This window comes from Passer montanus, unplaced genomic scaffold (assembly GCF_014805655.1).
Source record: "Passer montanus isolate IOZ18808 unplaced genomic scaffold, ASM1480565v1 scaffold23, whole genome shotgun sequence".
Classification (NCBI taxonomy): domain Eukaryota; kingdom Metazoa; phylum Chordata; class Aves; order Passeriformes; family Passeridae; genus Passer; species Passer montanus.
This window is the reverse complement of record NW_024366926.1, coordinates 9,312,372-9,334,391: the sequence shown is the minus strand read 5'-3', so window position 1 is coordinate 9,334,391 and position 22,020 is coordinate 9,312,372. Positions and strand designations below refer to the sequence as shown.

Genomic DNA, 22,020 nt, shown 5'->3' with positions numbered 1-22,020 from the left:
CTACTGAATTTCTGCAGGGTTACATCCTGCCTGCAGAGACAAGTACACTCCAAAATTCCAACTGCAGAAATCAGTGAGTGAAGTTTTAATTAGTTCCTCATTTATCCGCTTGTGTCCCATACCTTGAAACTTCATCATAAAATTCTTCAAAGCTACCTGGTGTGAAAACACTTGACTCCACATTTAGTATTACTGAAGAGCTCTTGATCTCAGGATTACTGACAACCGATTTTTACAAACACCAGCCATGACAAAACTATCTTTTCAGTATCTGACACAATTTACAGAAAGCCAAGGCAAAACAAAATTACCTGCCCCAGTCATCTTTCCTTCACTGCCATGAGAAGCTCCACACCAAGATTAATAAATAGGTTTATTTCTAATAAGCTTAAGAACAAAATAAACAACTGAGTTCAATCATGCTTCTCAGGGAGCTGCATCACACATTTGCACATCACATCCTACCATTGTAAGAGCTTCACGGGCTCTAATTTCTCCCACAAGAACTTCCACACTTCTTCCTCGGTAAAAGACATACAAGATGTTGCATGTGCAACAAAGACATGAAAGGGATCCCCACTATCAGTATTTAAAATACTGAACATTTGAATTGATCACCTAAAGACTTTCTTGGCTGGGGCTGGGAAACATCCTCCCAGTGAAGTCTTAAATTTCTAATGAAACAGACATGCTTTATATTATGCAGTGTGGAAGACACTTAGGGAAAAGTTCAGTTCCTAGAACGGCTAGAAAGCTATTTTGGACAGTTCAGCACTTTATTTAAGCAGATACAGAAGTGTGTCTTTTATCTCTTCTCCCAAGCCTTACTTAAGTAGGCAACAAGCTTGTTGAGCTTCACGTCCTTGGTGGGGTTAATCTTCAATCTGTATCTTCTGCTACAGTGGCGTGATCCAAGCCATTGCAAGAGAAACTGTCTTTTAGATCACAGAATGCTGAGCTGGAAGGGACCAGGGCTTATCTGGTCTGACACCCCTTCTCAAGCAGGCTCATCCCAAGACACATGGCACAGGATTGCATCCAGATGGCTTTTGAATTATCCTCACTGAGGGAGACTCCACAGCTGCTCTGGGCAATCTGTTCCAGTGCTCAGTCACCTACACAGTAAAGAAATTCTTCCTCATGCTCAGGTGGAACTTTCTGCACATCAGCTTCTGCCTGTTGCCTCTTGTCCTATTGCTGGTTTCTGGCCACAAGGGCACTGCAGGCTTATGGAAGGCTTGCTCTCCAACAGGACCACCAGGTCCTTCTCAGAGAGATACTCTTGCCATGCCTACAGATACGCTATTGATCAAAAGACTAAAATCAGTCCCCTGAATCCTGAGATGTTTCCAATTCAAGATATTTCCATGTGACTGTCTTGTTAAAATTTAAACCAAAATTCAGTCAGAATGGAGATGTGCTCTATAATCAATAAAAAAAAAATAACTATATTCTCTGTGTTGTGTAATAATTTTACTGAACAAATAGCTCTAAAGATGTACTTTTCATAATTTTTATATACAAAAACTATACTAGAAGAATAAAGCTTTAAGAAATGATTTTACAGAATATGTTGCAATTAATCACGGCATAACATGTTCCCAGATACCAACACCAAACTCATAAATCAGAAGCATCTTCATGGAGCATTTGAAATGTTAACATGCTCTTCTCATCTTTGCAAATACAAACAATTTTTAAGATGCCCCACTCTTCAGCAGCACTTAGCTTTCACCCAATGCACATTACTTTACAAACAAGTACTGAAATCCTGAAGGTCTGATTTCGGGACAACATTCAGCATTGCCTCAGATGTTTATTACATGATAAATTAATTTACTAAATGGAAAGTTTCTCTTATGTAATTCTTTGGGTAACTTAAACACATTTAGTTGAGGACAACACACAAATATAAGGTATCTTCTCCAAACAATGAGTTTGTGCTAACATGCAGAGTAACAAAACTGGCGCAATTTAACTGTTGTAGCTTTTAAAGCATTTGCAAACCATAGCTAGCACATTTTCTCCTTGAATATTTGATTCAGGGGCTATAGCAGTTAAAATACAATGTTAGCATTTTCAAGGCTACATTAAATTAAAATGTAATCATACTAATAATAATTTACTTTTTTGTACCTAATTATTACATTGTAGTCACATTTCATTAAACCAAACAGATAAAGGTCAGGAAACTAATTTTGATTGATTGTGCTTTATGAATTAATTCTAATGTGTCTCTAAAAAAAAGGCCAAAGAAAACCATCCCAAATTAACCAAACTGAAAAAATCTGTCATTAATCTACCAAAAAGCCCAAACCCTTGAGTTACCAAAACATTAGCAAGAATAAAGTTTCTGAAATACACAAGTGTGATTACATTTTGAATTTCGTTATTTACTTTACTTTCACTGATGTAATGTAATTAATTTTTACATCCCTTCTTGTTTTTCTTTAGATCACAGCAGAATTCACATCTTCAAGTGTGAGTGATTACCCATGCTTACTCGAAATGGCAGACAACACAAGTTACAGAAAGCTGGACCAAGACTACAGTAGTTAAAAAATGCAAAATAAGATTAACAAATATGCCTTCTTTAGGATAATACATAAAAAGGGGTTTAGGAACTCTGTGTCAAAACTCGTTTCAGATTATGTGGTGTTTTCTCCTCCCTTCCACAGGTCTGTGAAATAAGGTGGTAAACATGTTTTATTCAATATTCAGTTCGGTAAGAGTTTAGCTGGAAAATGATTATAGTTGCATAAATATAAAACCACATGATAAAGCAAAATATTTTAATTAGTAAGCCAATCATAAATAAATTCACCTAAAATTAACAGAAGCAGCAGCTATATTCCTTCTACATTGATACTTTTATCATGTTTTAATAGTCAACTTCATTGTCTAGCCTGGGACAAAACAATTCATCATCATCGAGCACTCAACAATTCTGCACAATGAGCTAGGTCTTTTTTTAGTTACATTTTTTACATTTTCTTTACAAATGTAATAGCTATGTACATTATATATTTTATTTCTACAATTGATTTACTTTACTGAAACTCTACAACTTTCACAGGGAATTTGCTGAAGTCTTTAGCAAGTATGAACCATTCCTTTTAAAAAGAAATTCATATAAACAACCAACATACATCACTGCCCTTTGACATCTCTGTTAAGGATTTGGATCTGGAAGGGCTACTATAACAAATGTAAGAAAAAAGGCTTTACCTAATTGTACGTTTTGTTAAGAAATATCATCCCACATAGCTACATAAATTCACCAGCTTGCAATAAACAGAGCACCATACCGCTGCACAACTGGAAACGTGTACAAACCAATTTTAAAGTTCACTAGTGAAACAGCTTCATCACTCGTAGCACTTTTAGACTGAAGGAAATCTGCAAAATTCTTTTGGAAATGTATACTCCTTTAGCTGTAAAGCTTCCAAAACAGTGCTGGTCACTGTGTATTGTGAAGAACAAGCATCCACTTCTGTAACTTCCCATATGGTTCTCTTGGCCCATGCTTCTGTCTGAAGTCAGAGTTTTTCCTCTACCTCTTCCTTGGTCACTTACAAATCTGCTGCTGAATATTAAGTAGGAATTCATAATACGAGAAAGCTGCTTCTGTCCGATCCTCAATTAAATGCTGAAAAAAATCTGTTTTGGCAGGGTTCTCATCTCTGAAAGAAGAAGAGAAAATATTGAACAAAATCAAACTTTGAGCAAAAAATCCAATGCAAATTCAGAGGGATGAGTTCTAATAAATTGCTTACTGTCATTTGGAACATAAATTCAGTCCAAAGATATTACAATTGCAAATAATCCAAAGTCTAGAAAAAAACTTGAAGTTTGCAATACACTATCAAACAACAGCATCTTTTAAAGTATATAAAATGACAGAAAAGCAAGTGAAATACAGCACTTAGAATATCTTGTAGAAACACAACGAAGGAAATGTAAAAATTCTTTTGTTTTTGAAGATAACAAATATGCTGGTGGCAATGAAAACAATGCAAAAAACTACATCTCTGTTTACATGTAATCTCAATCCCCTCCCAGACTTTCTTACTTGGCAACCAAATAGAAAAGGTAACATGATAAAGTTTTTCAGTAAGAAATACATACAATTATTAAACCATCTACAGACTACTAACTTTACTTGAATCTTTTTTGTACGCATACAATAAAATTACAAAAGCTATACCAGAAACTAACCTGGTTAACACCACTGATCATAAGGACATCCACTGAGGTTTAGTACATTCATAATAAATATATGCAAGTAATTCCTACCCAAAAAATGATGACCAACTGAATTTGCACTAGATTCAAAGAAAACCTTTGTCACTAGATAGTTTTATAAACAGCACTTTATCAGCTGGGAAGGTGATATTATTCAGTTTCTTCCAAGATAGATATACTCACTTTTCATCAGTCTGAATTAGAAATTGTAAATACAAGTTGCTAGTAACAATTCAGTGCATAACAGAAATACTTACTTTATTACTTGAAGAACTGGACTTAAAGGTCTACTATCTCTAAGCCAAGATATAAAAGATCGTGTCCTTTCTGAAGAAGGTGCATCCACCTCAGGAAGCTGTGTCTGGTTGAAGGTAATTGAAAGAAACCATCACCTTTTATTATTGAAACTCTTTAAAAAAACAGATCCTGAAAGCTGTAACATAACTCAAGCCACAATCTCCGTTAAGAAATTGCTAACTGTGGATTTACACACACAGATGTTTTTCTTCAGCTTAAATTACAATACTTCATAATATCTGTGGTGCATTGCTGTCTAGGAAGGAGTACATCTTTAAAATTCTGTTTTAAGTGCAAAAGATTTTAGACAGCAAAGTCATCTTTCCAAAATGCTGCTTTTGCGGTCTTCTTGCCTGTATCTTCTTCTGTCAATCAAGTTTCTACACATTGCACTTTGCATCACCAAAGAAACAAGAAGTAAAATTTGAATTTTATGTAAATATCAATGGAAAGATGCTACTGGACTATTTGTCTAGGGAATAAGCTGAAAAAAACAGATTTAAAAGGGTTGAGCAATTCACTGAGCTAAATGTATCACATCTTCAGCCAATATGATACTTAAAGACAATTAACATGACCTGAAGGAATTTATTTCAGTCACAGCAGTTCCACTGCTACCTTTGCAGAATGAGGGCATAATTTAAAAGCAAAGATAATTTTATGTAATTTTTTGTCTCATTTTCATTATAATAGATGCTATATAACCATTAAAAAATTATCATACTTCCTTTATCTAAGTTCTTCCTGAGCCACCAGCTGGTCACAGCGGACAGTTCTAAATTGCTAATACATGCAAAATACAAAACTCTGAACATGCAGTCCAGTTTTATAGTAGTCTTATAGCTTACCACTCTTAACCTGTTCTTGTCACTTTGCTTCTTGATAATATGCAACTGTAAGCAGAAAATATCTAACTATGTGTTTCTATGCTATCATTTTTTGGTACTATTTGGATATTGCCATTTGATTTGGAACTTTCCTAGTGTCTTAAAAAGGTCCATCCTTGTTGATATTATGGACTCATTACTTATTGAACAGGAGACTTCTCTTTAATTGCTGCTTTGTTTCACACACTAGATTATAGGTACAGGTTATAACATAAAAACCCCTCCACCAAAACACACATCCAAGGGTCTCTGATGTTCTAACAGTTGAAAGTTTCTCTTTTTAACATTGAGTCAAGGCTTGGAAGCTGAGTAAAACTTAACTCTTACTGTTACTTTACACGTCTGTTGTGTCATACCACAGATTTGGTATCTTACACCAGATTCAGAGAACATAAGGCTTCTGAAAACTATGTTATCAATGAAGTAACTCTAATCTAATCTTAATCATTAACACACCTGAACAGATAATTTTTGTATTCATCCTGTGAAATTACTTCCAATTCTTGTGAATGCACACGTACTTCCATTAAAATAATAAAAGCAGTTATGTTACAGAGCAACTGTTTGGCATTTCACAAATGATGAAATTTACATGTTTACATTCTTTCTTTGAAAACATCTGACAACATCTATCTGGCTCCTATGAAGCTGATGAGAGGTTAGAAGGTACCTAATTAGGAAAAAACCCAACCTAACCCATAGTTACATAATTAAAAACTAAAAATGAAGAAAAAAATAGATTCAATGCACATTCCAAGTGTAAGCAGTTTACAGCTCAGCTCATTAAAATACCTACCATTTTCTGTGGCACTGATGCATAATTCGGGTACCCAAGGACGTCTTTTATGAAGTTGTTATCACAGTTTTTTCCAATCCAAAGGTAAAAAATCTGTAAGATGTCAGAATCAGTTTTAGAAAAGGCCCCGCATAACTTTTAGAGAAACAGGCAAGTGGTAATGCAATAGGAATAATCCCAGAATCAATAGTAACTTCCAAGCAAATCACTTGAGTGTTCCAGTTGCAATTCATACATACATGTCTATATTCATAAGTAAGTGTGTAAATAATCAGTACATTGGTGACACTTAGAGTAATGTAATTAAATAAAAAATATACATATATAGCTAGAATTCAAATACTGAAAGAATGAGGTTGCAGAACACATTTATAATGGAACAGTTAATGCAGTAACTTCCCATGTTATCTCCTTAAACGAAACCACTCAAATTATCTGAAGTCACACCATCCTGTTGGTTACTGCACACTGGCTTCCCAATCTAAACAAGTTGTAGCAAAGCACCAATTATCAAAGCTTATTGGAATAATTATTCCAGAGGTCTGGAGACAAAAGCTGGTTTTACATTCACAGTCAGCCCTGAAGTGATTCAAAGTTAAAAGCACCTTCTAGACTGCCACTGGAGTAGGATAATGCTTTATTCAATTGCCTGTGATTTAGTGCAATTTCCACAAATACCTTAAACTCTATCTACATATTTTGTTCAGTCTCCATATTCCTTTCATTTGCAACTCTTACGTAACACAGGCCACAAATCATAAACCCACTCTTTCTGTGTATCTGAGAATATTCCTGCATCAGGTGTTTTGTTAAATCCTCCAGTATGTGCAATTTAATAGCTATTAAAAGAAATTCTGGGAAATAAAAATACATTAATTCCATAAAAACATCTTGATGTGAACTCTTAGTATATTTTGACAAGTCTTGCATAAAAAATTCAACCTCTATAGCCTCAAAGATAGTTCTCAGATCAAAATAGGAAAGCTTTTCACTGGAACACAAATTACTGTCAGGTTACCTGGAATGCTGATTCACAACACTGCTATTGCTGAGAGTTTACTCAACTCTCAGCAATAGCAGTCTTATAGTTATTAAAACTATAGGTTTTAATAATACAGCAGGCACTGCTTTTTGGTTTTCTTTTTCTCTTTAGAATTTTTTTTAAAAAGCACGTGTCAAATTTTAACTTACCGAACCACAATCCATAAGAAAAGCTCCTTCTCTTGTCAACTTCTCTGCAGACAACTTCTGAAGGGGTGGCTGAGGAACAACTCTGTCATTTACATGTATTGTACTCTGTAAGAAAAAACAAATACTCAGTAACACTAAAATTTAACCTTAAAGGTGAAACAAAACAGGAAAAACACTGACAATCTCTAGTAAAATTCTGAGGATTCTCATAGAACAAAATACTATGTTAAGCCTAAAATGATTATGTACATCAAATGGTTCTAGAATGTTACTTATTCTAAAGGCTACTTTAATACCTAAAACATAATAATGCAAATAAATTTAAAATTACGTAACATTTTTGATGCTACAGATGTCAAAATTTCCAAATAATTACAACTGTTGACACTTAAGTTTTCTACAAACAACCTCTGTTTTTTTTCCAGTACATTCAATTTCACTAGGAATGTTGCAAGAGCAGAAAACAGTCAAATTCCCTCCCTGTAAGGAAGGGTTCCATATATTATTGTATTCAAGTCCTTGATTTAAGATCCTGCATGAAGTGATCCTTGGGTTTGTCCACAGAGTCCTATGACTGATATGGTTAAAGAATCTGGCTGTTTGGACTAACATTATTAAAAAATACCCTGCCTTTCTCCCCAGCAATAAACAAACAAAAACAACAATAAAAAGAACCCCAGGGACACAATCCCCCAGTATTTTCATATTAAAGTTGCTTCCTCCTCCAATACAAAAACAGGCCAGGTATCTCAAGAACCTCTGAAGCATTCTGCAAATAATATAGGGGGAAAATACTTTACTGACTAAACACATGCCCATGTAGTATAAGATTATTTAAAAAATTTCATATGATAATGCCATAGATTAGCAGCTTTTGGGGATTTAGACACAGTTATGCAAATCAAGCCACTAAATTCTACTTGAGGAGGTTCCAGGCTTTACTCAATACTCTCAAGAATCAAGTGTCAGGAGAAAATAAAACCAGCAAAAAACATTTAAAAGGAATTCTGTAATATTTTTTTTAAATTTAAAATTTAAAAAAATTAAAATTAAAATTTTAAATTTAGTTTTAAAACTTTTTTTAAAATTAAAATTTTACAGATATTTTAAAGAAACAAGACAGTGAAGAGCAGCCTTTGTCACAAATACTTTAAACTGAAGTAGTACTAAATGGCAGATTAGCATTCTGTTGTGATTTAAAATCTGGTTTGTCAATTAATTTCAGTAGGTAAAATAAGCCCTATTTTTGCATTATTGTACTCCAATTAACTGATCTGAAAGCCTTTGCTAATAAAACTGTATCTCCTAAAGACACTGCAGATTCTTTACAGCACAAGCACACAGGGTTTCAATTTAAGTGCCACAAAAAGAACTTCACAAGGCCAGCTGAAATTGGCGTCTCAAAGACTGGTAGGAGTGGAGCATAAAAAGAGTAACTCCACTGAAGAACACTGAGCTTAGACTCACCTATTTGAGTTTATGAAATACCTTAAAAGAAACTTTAAGATTACAAATAGCTCAGAGGTTGTGCTGAACAATACAATACTACTGCCAGTGAAACTATTCAGTTTACCATATAATCTTGTATAACTTAGAAACAAACTCCTACATAACTTTTCCAAAACTAGGGACTAAAAAACTCCTAAAATCTTACTTATAAAACCCCTTATTTTTGCCATTATAACTAACTTGGACCTTAAATAAAACCCCATCTTGCTTCTTACTATTAAAAAAAATGCATCCACTTCCTAGGCTACATCTGTAGACGATGAAATAATAAAACCTGGTTTTGTACATGAAGTACTTTCTCAGTCTGATCACAACCATCTAGAAGTAAAATTCTGTTTTATCCACTTCAATCTGAGAAACCACTGGAAGGCTGTTATTGTGATTTCTGTATATAAACCCTTGAATCATCCATCAGATCCACTACACCCATTTACCACAGACAGTTCTAAATAATAAAAACACATGGAAAATATCTCCAATACATACAATTTTCTTTACTTTCTTTGTACAATAAAAAATTAAAGCATTAGTGTCGTCATTGAAACAAGATGAAGTGAAACCACAGCTCTGCTCATACCACACTATGGTACTTGCAACTCAAAACTTTAGGGGAAATGCTCCATTTGTTTTACAATAACAACATAAAATTACTGCAGCACAACACCAAATTTAATGGGCCATTAAAACTAGGAGATACTTTACCAGGCTCCATACATTACCTCATCAGTCAACTTGTCTATTCTGTACAAATTGGGATGTATCATCTTCATCAGATGAACAAGAGGCTGGCTCTTCATCTGGCACATTGCATAGACACGATCATCCAAGCGTGTACTTGTGCCTGTTCTGAAGGCTTTCTGCAAGAGAACATCACTACTCAAACAAATCCTCTACTTTATGTCACATGTAAGAGTGCATTTTAGACTTTTACAAGTGTCAAGCAAATGTAGCAAAGCTTTTGTAAAGGAATGTATCTTATTGGCAGAATCTTAATCATAGACTTTGAGCAAGATGTTTAAAACATAATTCAGCCCCTCCTTACTGATGAAGGAGAATAAATTTCCCCCTCTGTTTGTCTAAAATTTGCATGCAACTGACCAGCATTTCTCATTTTTATTCTTGGCAAGTGACACTGGCCTGTGAAACTCACCAGTGCAAGCTAGCACAGGAAAGATATGACACAAAGCAGAGTTCAGGCAAGGGACATACGTGCACAAGATTAACTCTGAATTTATAGTAGTAAGAATTCAATGTTAAGGAAAAATTTTGGAAATGAAACATACTTTCATGTTTTATAGGAGAAACTAGACTCTCACAGGAGAATTTTTTTTTAACTCTCCTAATGAATTTTTCAGATCTCATTTAGGAGCAACAGGTATACAAGTGCTGTGGGAAGCCACACAATGAAGTAAACATCATATTCTAACTCAATGGAGAACATTCCTATAATCAAAGTTCATATTCACTTCTACGACAAAACTAAGGGCATCACTCCTTCTTTGCTGCCACAAGCATTTTGATTTTGGTTTCTCTATACCCCACATTTTATTATTGCTAATAAAGATAATAGAAAATCCAAACCTAAACAGCTTTTCCCAGCCACTCTTATTTCTGACTTTTACACAGCTCTCGATAATAAATGATCTGCCTTTTCCTCGCCATTAACTGCATTTGTCATGCAAGTATCAAAAAATCACAATCAGTGTATTAGAGACTGAAGTAATCACTAAGCCAAAGAAAATATATTATTATGCTTAGATCTCCTACAAGACTTATATAAAGGCTTATTCATCATAACAGAACCAAGAACTGTCAGACATGAAAAACTTTAAACAGTGAGATTTATTCATAACAAAACCCTGCAGGAAGCTCTCTCTTTTTAAGTATGATGTTCAGTAATCGAAACAAAGATATCATTAAAAATAATAATAAAAAAGTAATAACTACTTCTTTGTGAATTTTCAAGTGTATCAGTTGAACTATAATAAGTTTGACTGCATTTCCATGGAAACTAGTTTTTCTTGGAAATTTAAAGAACAAAAAATATGTATTAAAAAATACTTGTTTCTTCCTTCGTAAAATAAAAATGAAGAAATACTAATAAGCAGTTTCCAACAACCTTTATGGGTTACACTAATGAGCTGCCAAAATCTGAGAAATGCTGATTGTAAACTATATATTAACTGTAAAGCAACAGAAGACAGAACATAAGAAATTCAAAATCAAGTCATAAAAGGTTCAGACATTAACAATTTAAAATAAGCTACTATGGTCATCTTCTACAATAAAGTCCAGTCAGCATTAAAGATGGTAATCCAATTTCCATAATTTTAGTGAAGTGCAGACATTGGTTGGCCTAGAAGTGAAGAATTCCTCAAATGGAACAATGAACTATACATCAAACACTAATCCACTAGATCATACATACCTGTTTGAGAAGAGCCAAAATATAGAGTGGGAAAAGCTTGAGGGAATTTGGAGCTATCAGCATGGACTGCTGCAGATTTGAGGCAGTTGACATGTATGCTGCCAAGGAGTCCACCACGGCATTGACTAAGGCATCTCTTGCATCTGCAAGGCTGGATGAAACGGAGCGATCCACAGCTGGGGGTTAGAAGGAGGGAAGAAGTTACCGGACATGGCCTCACTCATTCCCTTGACCTTTGAAAATTTGAGTTGTGCTTCCAGGTTATGTTTTAAGAGTAAAAAATTCCCCAAACCACATCTGCAGTCCTAAATTTTTTAGAAGTAAATTAGATGACTGTCCTTACAGAAACTCACTTTCATAATGCTCAAAGATATAGTGTAGCTAATTTTGGCTCCATGGTTTGTACTCTTGGAGAATTAAAAAAAATTTTGAAGCAATCATACGTAGTGAAGGCTAAATATAAATTTAAACCTTATACAAACAACTTAGCTATTATTGAAATGCTGTTGCCCAACCTCCAAGATAAGATCTGTAGCAATTATTTTGATTTCCCCCCCACCCCATAAGAAATTTCTTCTATTACTTCAGTGGCATAATAGTGATTACTGTAAATGCAGCTTCATCTTTCTCTGCTGAGCAAGGGCTGCAAATCCTTTGGTTGGAGGAAGCCACCTGCTGGACTGAATGTGCATTTAAGAGGCGATCACAGAATGGTTTGGGTTGGAAGGGACCTTAAACATCATCTAGTTCCAATCCCAAAAGACAAAGAATTACAGTTTACTTCTTTTAAGTGATTTCAAGATTAATATATAATACAGCATGTGCTAAAATGCTGCACAGAGTCATACACGTTTAACGGGAGAGATCAGTCTATGAAACAGTTACTTATGATGCACAATTAAGGGATAAGTAAGAATCCTCAACCCTGCATGAACAGAAGGATGGAGAACCAGTACCTCAGATACACTGCTGTCAGAAATTCCCCTTTAGTCTCCAGCAACTCACTAAACTGAATCACTGTTTCTTAAGTAATCGTAGAATGCTAAAGTTTGAGTGAACAACAATAATGATGATACAAAAATGAGAGTTTTGATCCAAGTGTGTTATGATTCTTTGTCCTTTACTAACCACCAGAAAACAAAGTAAAAAGGCCCCTTTTAAAAGACTAAAGTCAACTAAGTATTCAGAACAAGGAGTATTTCAGTTCACAGTTTCAGTATGAATTTGGCTTTGTCATCTTTTGTACACACAGGCTCCGGTGTGTTGCATTCCAACCTTTTTTAATAATACCCAGGCTCTGTTCACTACTTAATTTAAATGGCTGGCAAAATTAGGAATATGCCAAGAAACATGTGCATCTTCCTGGCCTGTACTCACCCATGTTTGCTAAGAGGCACACAACTGCTTGTACATCTGCTCCTGCATACACATCAGACAGGGAACTCACTACGGGCAAGCAAAGTGTGTGCACTCGAATTCGACGCTCACCTAAGAGAAATGAGTGGAAATCATGATGCATTATCTCCTGGTACAATTAACAAATTCAGTCAATACAGCATCTCCTCCCATCTAAGATGCACCCATTCTAGAAAACATACCAGTTAAGAAACTGCTGCAACACTGCCTCCCTGTCTCCACCTGTTAAAATTCTACTCTAAAGCAGCACAAATTGATAACACATGCTAAAACATCCACAATAAGTATCTTTGATCCTACAATTGAAGTACACTGACATTCACCCCAAAATTTGTGGCATCTTCTACCACAGAAATTAGCTGCTATTCTTTATGTTCACCCAGTGTAGTAATTACAGCTTGATCCAATCCATCACAGCTCTGTGTGTTTGGACAAAGTGCCTGCCAAACATGTTACTGCTTGTACCAATGGCCAGACTTCTAAGTAAAAAAGTCTTGCTGGATCAGCACTACGTCAAATGCAGATGAAATTTTCACATTAAAACAGTGTTTATAAGGATTTCCACTATATGATTAACTGCCAAGTAGGCTTTACTAGCTCTGACAAGATTCTTTCAGGGTATAGAGCACAACAAAAGGCTGTGGAACTAACTTTACAAACATTACACCATGAAAAGAAACAAAAAGTCCAGTGACTAATTAATTTGAATTTATTTACCTTTACTGGAAGTATACAAAAGAGCTGTTTGAAAACAAACCAAAGATGTGTCAGTCAGACTTTCTTCTATGGACATTTGTACTGCAAATCCAGCATCAGGATTGACATTGGCAAGGGACAGTAAATCAGTAGATCGTACAAAAAAATTCCCATGGAAAGTGTGTATTGAAAGACCTAGAATCAGATTAAATAATTCAGAGTGAGGTTAAAAGAGCATGAAAAACTCTCACCAATAACTAAAACCCCAGCCCTCAAGCTACAGTTGAAGAAAACAGTAAAAATTCTATCATGTAGAACCAATTACACGAATCATTAGACATTTCAGCATGATCCTGTAGAGTTCATGTTCAATTCTGAACACTCCAAAGTGAATTATGCCCTACACTGCACATACCAACTTACAGAGAGATGGTACTATCAAATAAAAGAACCAAAAAATCAAACACCAAAAGCTAACTCAACATAAAGAAGGTAACTCTTACTCTTCAAAGAAAGAAAAATAACATTCAATTTAATGTTGCTAAAGACTAAGCACATTCAAAAAGATTGCTAACACATTTACACCAACGATTCCATACAAATCAGTATTTAAGACACACCTTTTGTACATCTTATGCGCATAACTGCTTCAAATCCAATCTTTCTTGTAAGGTATCTTTTCAGGTCTTTCTGCAACTTTTCAGCCTGAGCAGGATTATGGCTACGATGGAAAGATGGATAGTAATAGATGCATCCAGCAGAATATTTGGACATGCAAGCTGTGAAGGAAGGAGAGATACAGTTAACAAGTAAAACTGTAACGTGAAATAAGGACATAAAAATTGCGTCCAGACTTCCACAAGTCACATCTACCTTCATCTTCTCAGTGTCACCCACATAACTAAGACAATGAGAACTGTCCCAGGCGAGTGAAGATAGAAATTAATCACCCCAACACATAATGACCTAATTATACACCAAGCTCAATAAAGAGCCTACATTTGGCAGCTAAGATTGAAGTGCTTGCAGAAGTATCTAATGGTGTAGAGGTAAAATTAAGTGTATGTACAGAGAGAAATCTTGGATAATTATCAAAAGATGAAAACTCTGTTCTACCCCTATAATTAAACTTCATTTATTCCTTGCCATGTTTGTTTCCTGTTCTTGAGCAGGAATATAGCTGTCATTTAAAACTTTGAAATCTTAGAATAGATTGTCTGATACCACCAATATAATACTTCTGTTCTTTACTTCCATCAACCTCAAGGTCAATTCCTTTGCAACATGAGATGCAATAACAGAAGTGCTAAAATATTTACATGACTTAAGAATTCCTGAGATAGCCTGTGCTTCTGAAGAGAGACAACAGTGCAGAAAGAGGGAATCAGGTACTCCTTACCCAGAGAAGCTAGATCAGAATATTGTGAACTTAAGAGAAATAAATCCACAGCAGTCTGCTGGCCGGAGCAGTCCAGTGCCAACTTCTTATAAAAGTCTGTTGCTGGACCAAGATGCTGGACCACCTTTAGTAAATAAACCACACAGGGAGGAGTTATGAGAACAATCACGCTTTTTAGACTTCATGGACAAAAAGACATAGTATTCAGCAGCATCTGAGTAACTGAGTCACACATATTTGCAGCTTCTTTTGCTTGCCAAGGAAAATTATGGACCAAAGGCCAAAGACAGCACTTCAAAACAAGTAACAGCACACATGTATAAAGTAGTGATCTTAAATGCATAAACATAGACATAATTAAAATTTAGTTAATTGCTATAATTGAAGACAAAGCAATTGATCTGCAGAACTATGCAAGTCAGAAAGACATGGCCAGTCCTTAGTCCTTTGAAATGAATAGTAAGGGAAGTTTTTTACCTTTGTGCTTGACCTTTGATTTGGATCCTCTCTGGAATGCAAAAGCCCCGCTCCCAAAGACGGTAACTGAGTTTGAAACACAGAGATCCGACCACCCGTTGGAGACATCAGTTTAAATGCAGCCTGAAGAGCAGGGCCCAATGCACTGTGTGTTTCTCTTGTATTGGTGAACATATTTGGTAATGCATTCAATAGATCTTTTATCAGCTGCAGAACAGATTGAAAGGTGTTTTATGAGATTCTGCAAGCTTGAGATTTTCTGCTGTTTCCAAAAAGCTGTACTGCCACAACTGAAGTGGCAGAATCAGTACCAAATATTTCGGTTCTGTTTTAACACACTAAGGAAAACAAGTTGTAATTTTAAAAGCTATGATGTACCAATGAAACAACACGTAATACTTCCATAATGAAAAATTAGCATTGGAACTACATATTATGAAGATTAAATTTGAATTCAAAGTTTAACAGGAACATCTGTTTTGAATGTTTAACACCTTAAATTTAATGATGCATTTTGAGCAATCATACCTCTTTGCTTTCATGGAGATTTACAAGTAAACTATCTGGTGTAGGTAAGAAAATATCTGTGGAGACAATAGAAAAAAAAGCTTTATTAAAGAAAAAATAACACTAAAACAGAACAAAGCATTTCATTGCCCACTGCTATAAACACCATGAAACAGTCTACTTTTCTAATGTGTGTGTTACAACTAAATATTCCTTGCAGATAAGTAAATTATATATAGGTAAACGTGTTAAGAGTAATACAGTCCGTACAAAGCTTGTCCGATTCAAAGCAAAATTAACTATTGAATTTCACATTTTAAACATCACCTACTCTGTAGTTAGTGCAAGACTATTTTTCAAAATAATAATGAATAACATTGACCTAATACCAAATAGTTGAGAGAGTCTATCCTTTGCTCTGGGAAGAAAATAAATAATAGGTTCTCAAAAATTCAGCTTCCATTTTCTTTTTACTTACCATCAATATCTGAGACAATCAGCATCTGAGGCTGTGATAAACCTTCTTGCAAGTTGTAAAACTGAACAGTGCTGTCAAACGTTATGAACCCTATTCTTGTCCTTGAATCTCCAGGCAGCCTGAAGCATTAAAAAATAAACTATTAAGCCCTAAATCTCTCTCTCAAGACACATAGATACTCAGGGCTCTTGCTGATGTTAGAAGGAACTCATTTCATGTGTAAAGAAGTGAAGGGAGAACATAAGAAGGGAGATCTGAAACATGAATACAATCAATATTTCCTCAACATTTTCTGAAAAGCTGGGGTAATGATACAGTTTATAAGACCAAGTGTTACAGATAAGCACTCACTAATATATTGATGCTTTGTTCCACAAAAGTGCTTAATAAGTTCATTTAAACATTAGACTGACACATGAAAGAAGGCAGCCTTCTCAGTTCTTTAATAGAAAGCAGTGCATTCTGCCCTTTCCTAATTCAGAATCCCCATTTACTAATGTAGTTACAGAGTACTCACAGCTCTAAACCAAAATCCAATGTCTCTACAATGCCACATATTTATTTCTCATGTGGACCATGTATCAGTGTATGGCACAATACAAAACTAAAGACTACAGGGGATTTCTCAAGTAAAATATAAAAAACATCATGAAGTGCTGAAAACGATGACAGTGACCAACAGCAATAGAGGCAAATATTGTTGTTGAACTGGATGCAGTGATTTTCCTGTGGACTTAGCATGGGATTTTATGAATTTTCCTAAAATAATTAAGCATGTTTCTGAGATTCTGTTGACAAAATAGCCATAAAAACTGAACAAAGAAACACAACCAAAAAAGGGAAGCCAAGACTTTTAATGTTGGCTTCTTAATGAGAAAACCAAGTTCACCAAGAAAAATGTGTAGAAAGGAATTTTCAAGGCAATGCCTCCACAGGATTAGTTGTCAAAAGGCATGAACACAGTGAAGCTCATAAACTCTCACTCAAAATGCACCAGGAACAATCCCATATATGCTGTCCCAGTGCAAAAATAAAAACACAGAAATTGGCACAGGGTAACTGTGACCTAAAAAAACCAAACTGAGAACACAATTCACCCAAGGCAGTCTTACTCTCATGGTTACAACGTTCCAGTTTGCAGCACCTCAGAACATTCAGCACAAGAACCAGATAATTTAACTGCTGTAATTTATTATTTTTGTTGGTCTTAGCATGGGGGGAGAATGAAATTTAACAATCTTTGTACAATCAACATGTTAGAAGTTACAGCTAAATATTCCATGCAGATAAGTAAATTACATGCAGATATATTATATGCAGGGAAGGAATTCCAGGCAATGGAATTTCTGCCCTTTACAGACAGAATGTTTAGGCACTTTGAAATTTCCTTCAAAATTTTCAGTTACAATTTTTCATAACAATATGTTAGCTGACTTGAAAAGGTTATTTTATTCTTACTTGTCTAGGTTTTCCAGCAATGACTGGCAGAGTATTGTCAAATATCCAGCCTCCACTGCATTATGAGACACATCTAAAACAAATAAATATACCGCAGGCTGAGGAGGACGAAGCTACAAAGTAAAAAAAAAAAATAAACACACTCAAAAATCATATTCAAAGAAATGTTAAAAGTGATTAGTCATTAGAAAGGGAAGTAGGAAAAGGGAATACTTAGAAAAATGCAAGGTATACATTATGCAATAAAGGTAATTTACTAAACAATATGCAGATAGACTTAACCACAACCCCCAGTGGTTAATAACTGTCATTTGTAATAAACATAAAATGTTATACTTCAGGGGTAAAAAAGGATATTTTAGTCCCTCCTTCCAACAGTCAATCAAATGATGAAAGATACCAACTTCCATCTTTGTAAATTCCTTTGTTCTTTCAGTACATGGACAATGTGATCCATGAAACAGGGTTAGAGCATTCTACCTACACCCTTCCCCCAATTATGTACCAAGCTGTTTATTCACTGTAAAATGTCAGCCACAATGTTTCAATTCAAAGACAAGAGAACAATTTATTTTTGCTGCTGCTAATAATGTCATTATGAAGTAGGCCTTTTCCCAGGCAGACAAGACCATCATCCCAGCAATGGTAAGCTGACTCCTAATAAGAACCATTTCTTCACAATTACTAACTAGAAATTTGGGGCTGAATTAATTTTCTCATTATTCTATTACTGGTCTTGCAAAGCATCCTCAAAATGAGGGAGAAAGGCAGAAATCACACTGCATCAGATTCAAATCTGACTGTGCCACATTAAACTACACTGAAGGAGAACACCCATTGAATTACTTTCAACTCAAAAGCTTCTGACTGTTTACATCAGCCAAACCTCAAAATATGAATTTAACTATTCCTTGGTGTTAAGAGGAGCTTCACAGAAAAATTATTACACACCACGGGATCAATATAAAACATTAATTTCAAGCACTATTATGTTATGCAATTGCTGTTAAAGTTACTATGAAAACTTTTTCTTACCATGTAGTCTGAAGAAGCAATGAATTCCACTGTAGAATTTTGCACCTCTGGCCGTTTGTGAGGCTCACCATAAGACCGTGTCAGAGGATTATACATAAATTCTTCAGGAACTATTAAAAAAAATTCCCCCCCCCGCCAAATACAGATTATATTTTTTGTCAGGAAATAAAAACCATTGCAGCTAAATGCAAAGTAATGTGAGCACACGTCCATTATTGCAATAGCAAAGAATTTACATTAAGGATACATAAAAAAGGAACACTTCAAATATCTCAAGCATATCTTTAACATCAAAGTTCAGTAACTGGAAAGAAAATTTATATATTTTAAACAACAACAGATCCCCAACTACAAAACAGCAATACAAGTAGAGCATTTCACAACAAAGCAGCAATCTGTACTGTTTCTCATAACCTCTGGCCTGGACTGTAGCTGTCATCATGTTTCCATCTGCATATTGCAACAGCAGTCAGTGGGATTAGCTGATTTCATTAGACAAAGAATCAGCATATTATGAATACATTTTCTTCATGTCCACAAAGATTGCAAAACAATCTTTTGATTCAAGAAAAAGCACAACACATCTGCCTTCAGATGCTTTTCCAATCTCTGGATCATAAGGGCATTGTCACTGTAGTTTGCCTTTTAATCTAAAATATCCCATGGACTGATACAATATAAATACTTGAAAGAGATTCTATAAATGCAAGCATCTCCTGCTACAGTCACTTACCATCATTAACTCTATAGCACAGGTTGCATTTCCACCGTCTTTGATCGATGAAAGAAACAAAAGGGTTGATGTAAGTCCTGCAGGATCTGCATCTCACTATTGTGCTTGATGTTATTACTGGCAATTGCTAAAAAGGAACAATGAAAAGCTGTCACAAAGGTATGCAATATTCTTTATAGAAATCATCTCTGTGCAGTACAGTTCACAAAAACTTTGTGAGACTTCATTTGCTGTCATCTTTCCTTTTAGCTGTTTAGTTCAATTTCACAGAGTAATTATCATGTCTATTAAAAACAATCTCCCCCTAAAACTTAAAAAAATTAACACTTAATGTCTTAATATGGTCTCAAAATCAAAGATGCAATAATATCTTAAACTACTTTAAATTACAGCTACTATTACATGGCAAAATGAATTATGAAAGGACAACTTTTGAGTGACTCTATAAGAAATACGATGGACAGCAAATCTTACACAAAACACACAATTAATAAAAAGAAGTTATACCAGACAGTTATTCATATTTTTACATAAATACTATTAAATTACATTGAGAGGAGTTGCTTAATATGAATGAATGAAGACTATGAATATAAATTGAATCTTATATTGTGTTTATGTTCTACTGATAGCAAGTATCAGACCAGTCACACATTCAAACCAAGCACCTCTCTTCAGGAGAGCTCTGTGAACACCTTTTCAGGACGTATCTGACAGTGAGCCCAACACCCAGAGTGACAATTCTTCAGAGAACCACAGGCAAGCAGAGACTTCCAACAACAACAAAAAAAACCTTGAAGGGCTTCTCCCTTCATTCCAATGAAGTAGCAATTTCAAGGTTTTTTTGCTCTCCTCCTCCCTAAGTCATTGACAATTTTTTTGTACTTCTGTTAAACTTAGGACTTAGAGTTCATTATATTTCATTGTTTGAATGAAAATAGAACAAATGCATATATAAAACAAATACACACAAAAAAAGTAAGGTACTTTACCGTCAGGTCCCTAAAGGGATGCAGCAACAAACCCAAAGGAAGTTTAGCTTTGTTTAACAAAGCCTGTGTCTGTGGAATATTTGTCAATGTACATCGAAACGAGCTGAAAGAAATAGAAACATCATGTTAAAAATGAAATTTTGAAAGATGTTAAAACATTGTGTTAACACTTCATTTTAAAGAACTTAGGAATTTAAGAAATCTTATGTTTTACAAAGGTGATTTAATTTCAAAAAAGCAAAACTTTTTAAAAAGGCTTTTTAAAGAAACAATTAAAAAAATACTCCCCTGTTCCACAGTTTAGTAGTTCAGCAATGCAAGTATACCAAAACCAACTTGCAATTAAGAGACAGAACTGTTTCAGATAGAACACTCAATGAAAACTATGTATTTTTCTGTTCATTATAAAGATATTGAAAGTGAACTAAGAGAGTATTTAACTAGTACTCAGAATGCCGCATTTATAAAAGAAAACAGTAGGAAAGGATCCCAAATACTGTGAGAGTCAAAACCTTTTGTTCTGTGTAACATGAAGGGACACTAAAAAAGCCCAGTGCACAAATAGTGCTGTCAAAGTGTTCCCCATGTAAGAATGATTTCCAGGCCTTCAGTTTTCTGATTTCTGTTGTCTGGTGGGACCATGCACTGTCACTACAGGAATAAGGATGCTGAGTCACTTTGAAGCAATGAAGAATACCTATTTTGGAATTACAAATAAAATCTTTGGGGAAAAGCACTTTCCACTGTACTTAGCTGCACTTGACTTGGGACAGTTGATAATACTACTTAATGTTAATTAGAGGTAAAAGGATACCTGATTGCAGAATTATCATAGTAAAATATACTCATAAATTATTAAGTGTATTCAGGCATAATCATAATACTTTTGTGGAAAAAATCCTATGCAATACTACGAAGTATTCTATGAAACATATTGTGTAACATTAAGCTGTTTATTAAAATACCTTTTTTTAAATACATAAAAAGGTGAAGATATAGAAAAATTATTAAAATACTAAGAAACTAGCTACACTCACCACATATAATATATTCTCATGGCAGGACAGTTACAATATTTTTGTAATGATTCAGAGGATAAACTTATTTTCAGTTAAAAGGGGTTTTATTAGTTCATCCCTAAGATTCAAAATTAGGAGCGAGCTGAGACACTTTTTGAAATTTTAAATAATTATTGCCCACTTAAAAAATATAAGACATTGTCCTAGACACATTAAACTTACTCTGGACTGCAGTTTAATTTCCTAAGATCAGAATTCAAATTAGGCACAGGTGCTGGAACTGAAGACACCGGTAAAATATTCCTATCATGTGTAAGGTTTACTGGTCTCAAGCTCTCTGGCTGCTGAGAATGCTGTAGACTTAATCCTCCTAAGGAAGAGGACAGCTGGTTCACACCTGGATATTGCTGTAAAGTTAAGAGCATGACAGACAGGTAAACACACAAACACGTTTAAA

The 22,020-nt window shown here is 34.8% G+C and overlaps 1 protein-coding gene across 3 annotated transcripts in view; it reads right to left on the bottom strand.

Annotated features, from left to right (window-relative positions):
- Nucleotides 1-2,855: 2,855 nt before the first annotated feature.
- Nucleotides 2,856-22,020, bottom strand: part of SEC24B (SEC24 homolog B, COPII coat complex component) — a 38,407-nt gene continuing 19,242 nt past the window's right edge. For 2 of the 3 annotated variants that reach the window (XM_039710401.1, XM_039710402.1), the window contains 18 exons: nucleotides 21,786-21,970; nucleotides 20,545-20,647; nucleotides 19,553-19,679; nucleotides 18,820-18,929; nucleotides 17,785-17,897; nucleotides 16,327-16,445; nucleotides 15,870-15,925; nucleotides 15,342-15,548; nucleotides 14,865-14,988; nucleotides 14,086-14,244; nucleotides 13,487-13,660; nucleotides 12,731-12,841; nucleotides 11,354-11,529; nucleotides 9,645-9,782; nucleotides 7,417-7,521; nucleotides 6,226-6,318; nucleotides 4,503-4,606; nucleotides 2,859-3,683 (listed from right to left, as the gene is read on the bottom strand). In XM_039710401.1, coding sequence (XP_039566335.1) covers nucleotides 3,569-3,683; nucleotides 4,503-4,606; nucleotides 6,226-6,318; nucleotides 7,417-7,521; nucleotides 9,645-9,782; nucleotides 11,354-11,529; nucleotides 12,731-12,841; nucleotides 13,487-13,660; nucleotides 14,086-14,244; nucleotides 14,865-14,988; nucleotides 15,342-15,548; nucleotides 15,870-15,925; nucleotides 16,327-16,445; nucleotides 17,785-17,897; nucleotides 18,820-18,929; nucleotides 19,553-19,679; nucleotides 20,545-20,647; nucleotides 21,786-21,970 — 2,319 coding nt within the window. In that variant the 3' untranslated portion in view covers nucleotides 2,859-3,568. Of the gene's footprint in view, nucleotides 3,684-4,502; nucleotides 4,607-6,225; nucleotides 6,319-7,416; nucleotides 7,522-9,644; nucleotides 9,783-11,353; nucleotides 11,530-12,730; nucleotides 12,842-13,486; nucleotides 13,661-14,085; nucleotides 14,245-14,864; nucleotides 14,989-15,341; nucleotides 15,549-15,869; nucleotides 15,926-16,326; nucleotides 16,446-17,784; nucleotides 17,898-18,819; nucleotides 18,930-19,552; nucleotides 19,680-20,544; nucleotides 20,648-21,785; nucleotides 21,971-22,020 lie in introns of all 3 variants that reach the window. The other variant, XM_039710400.1, reaches the window with a different exon arrangement.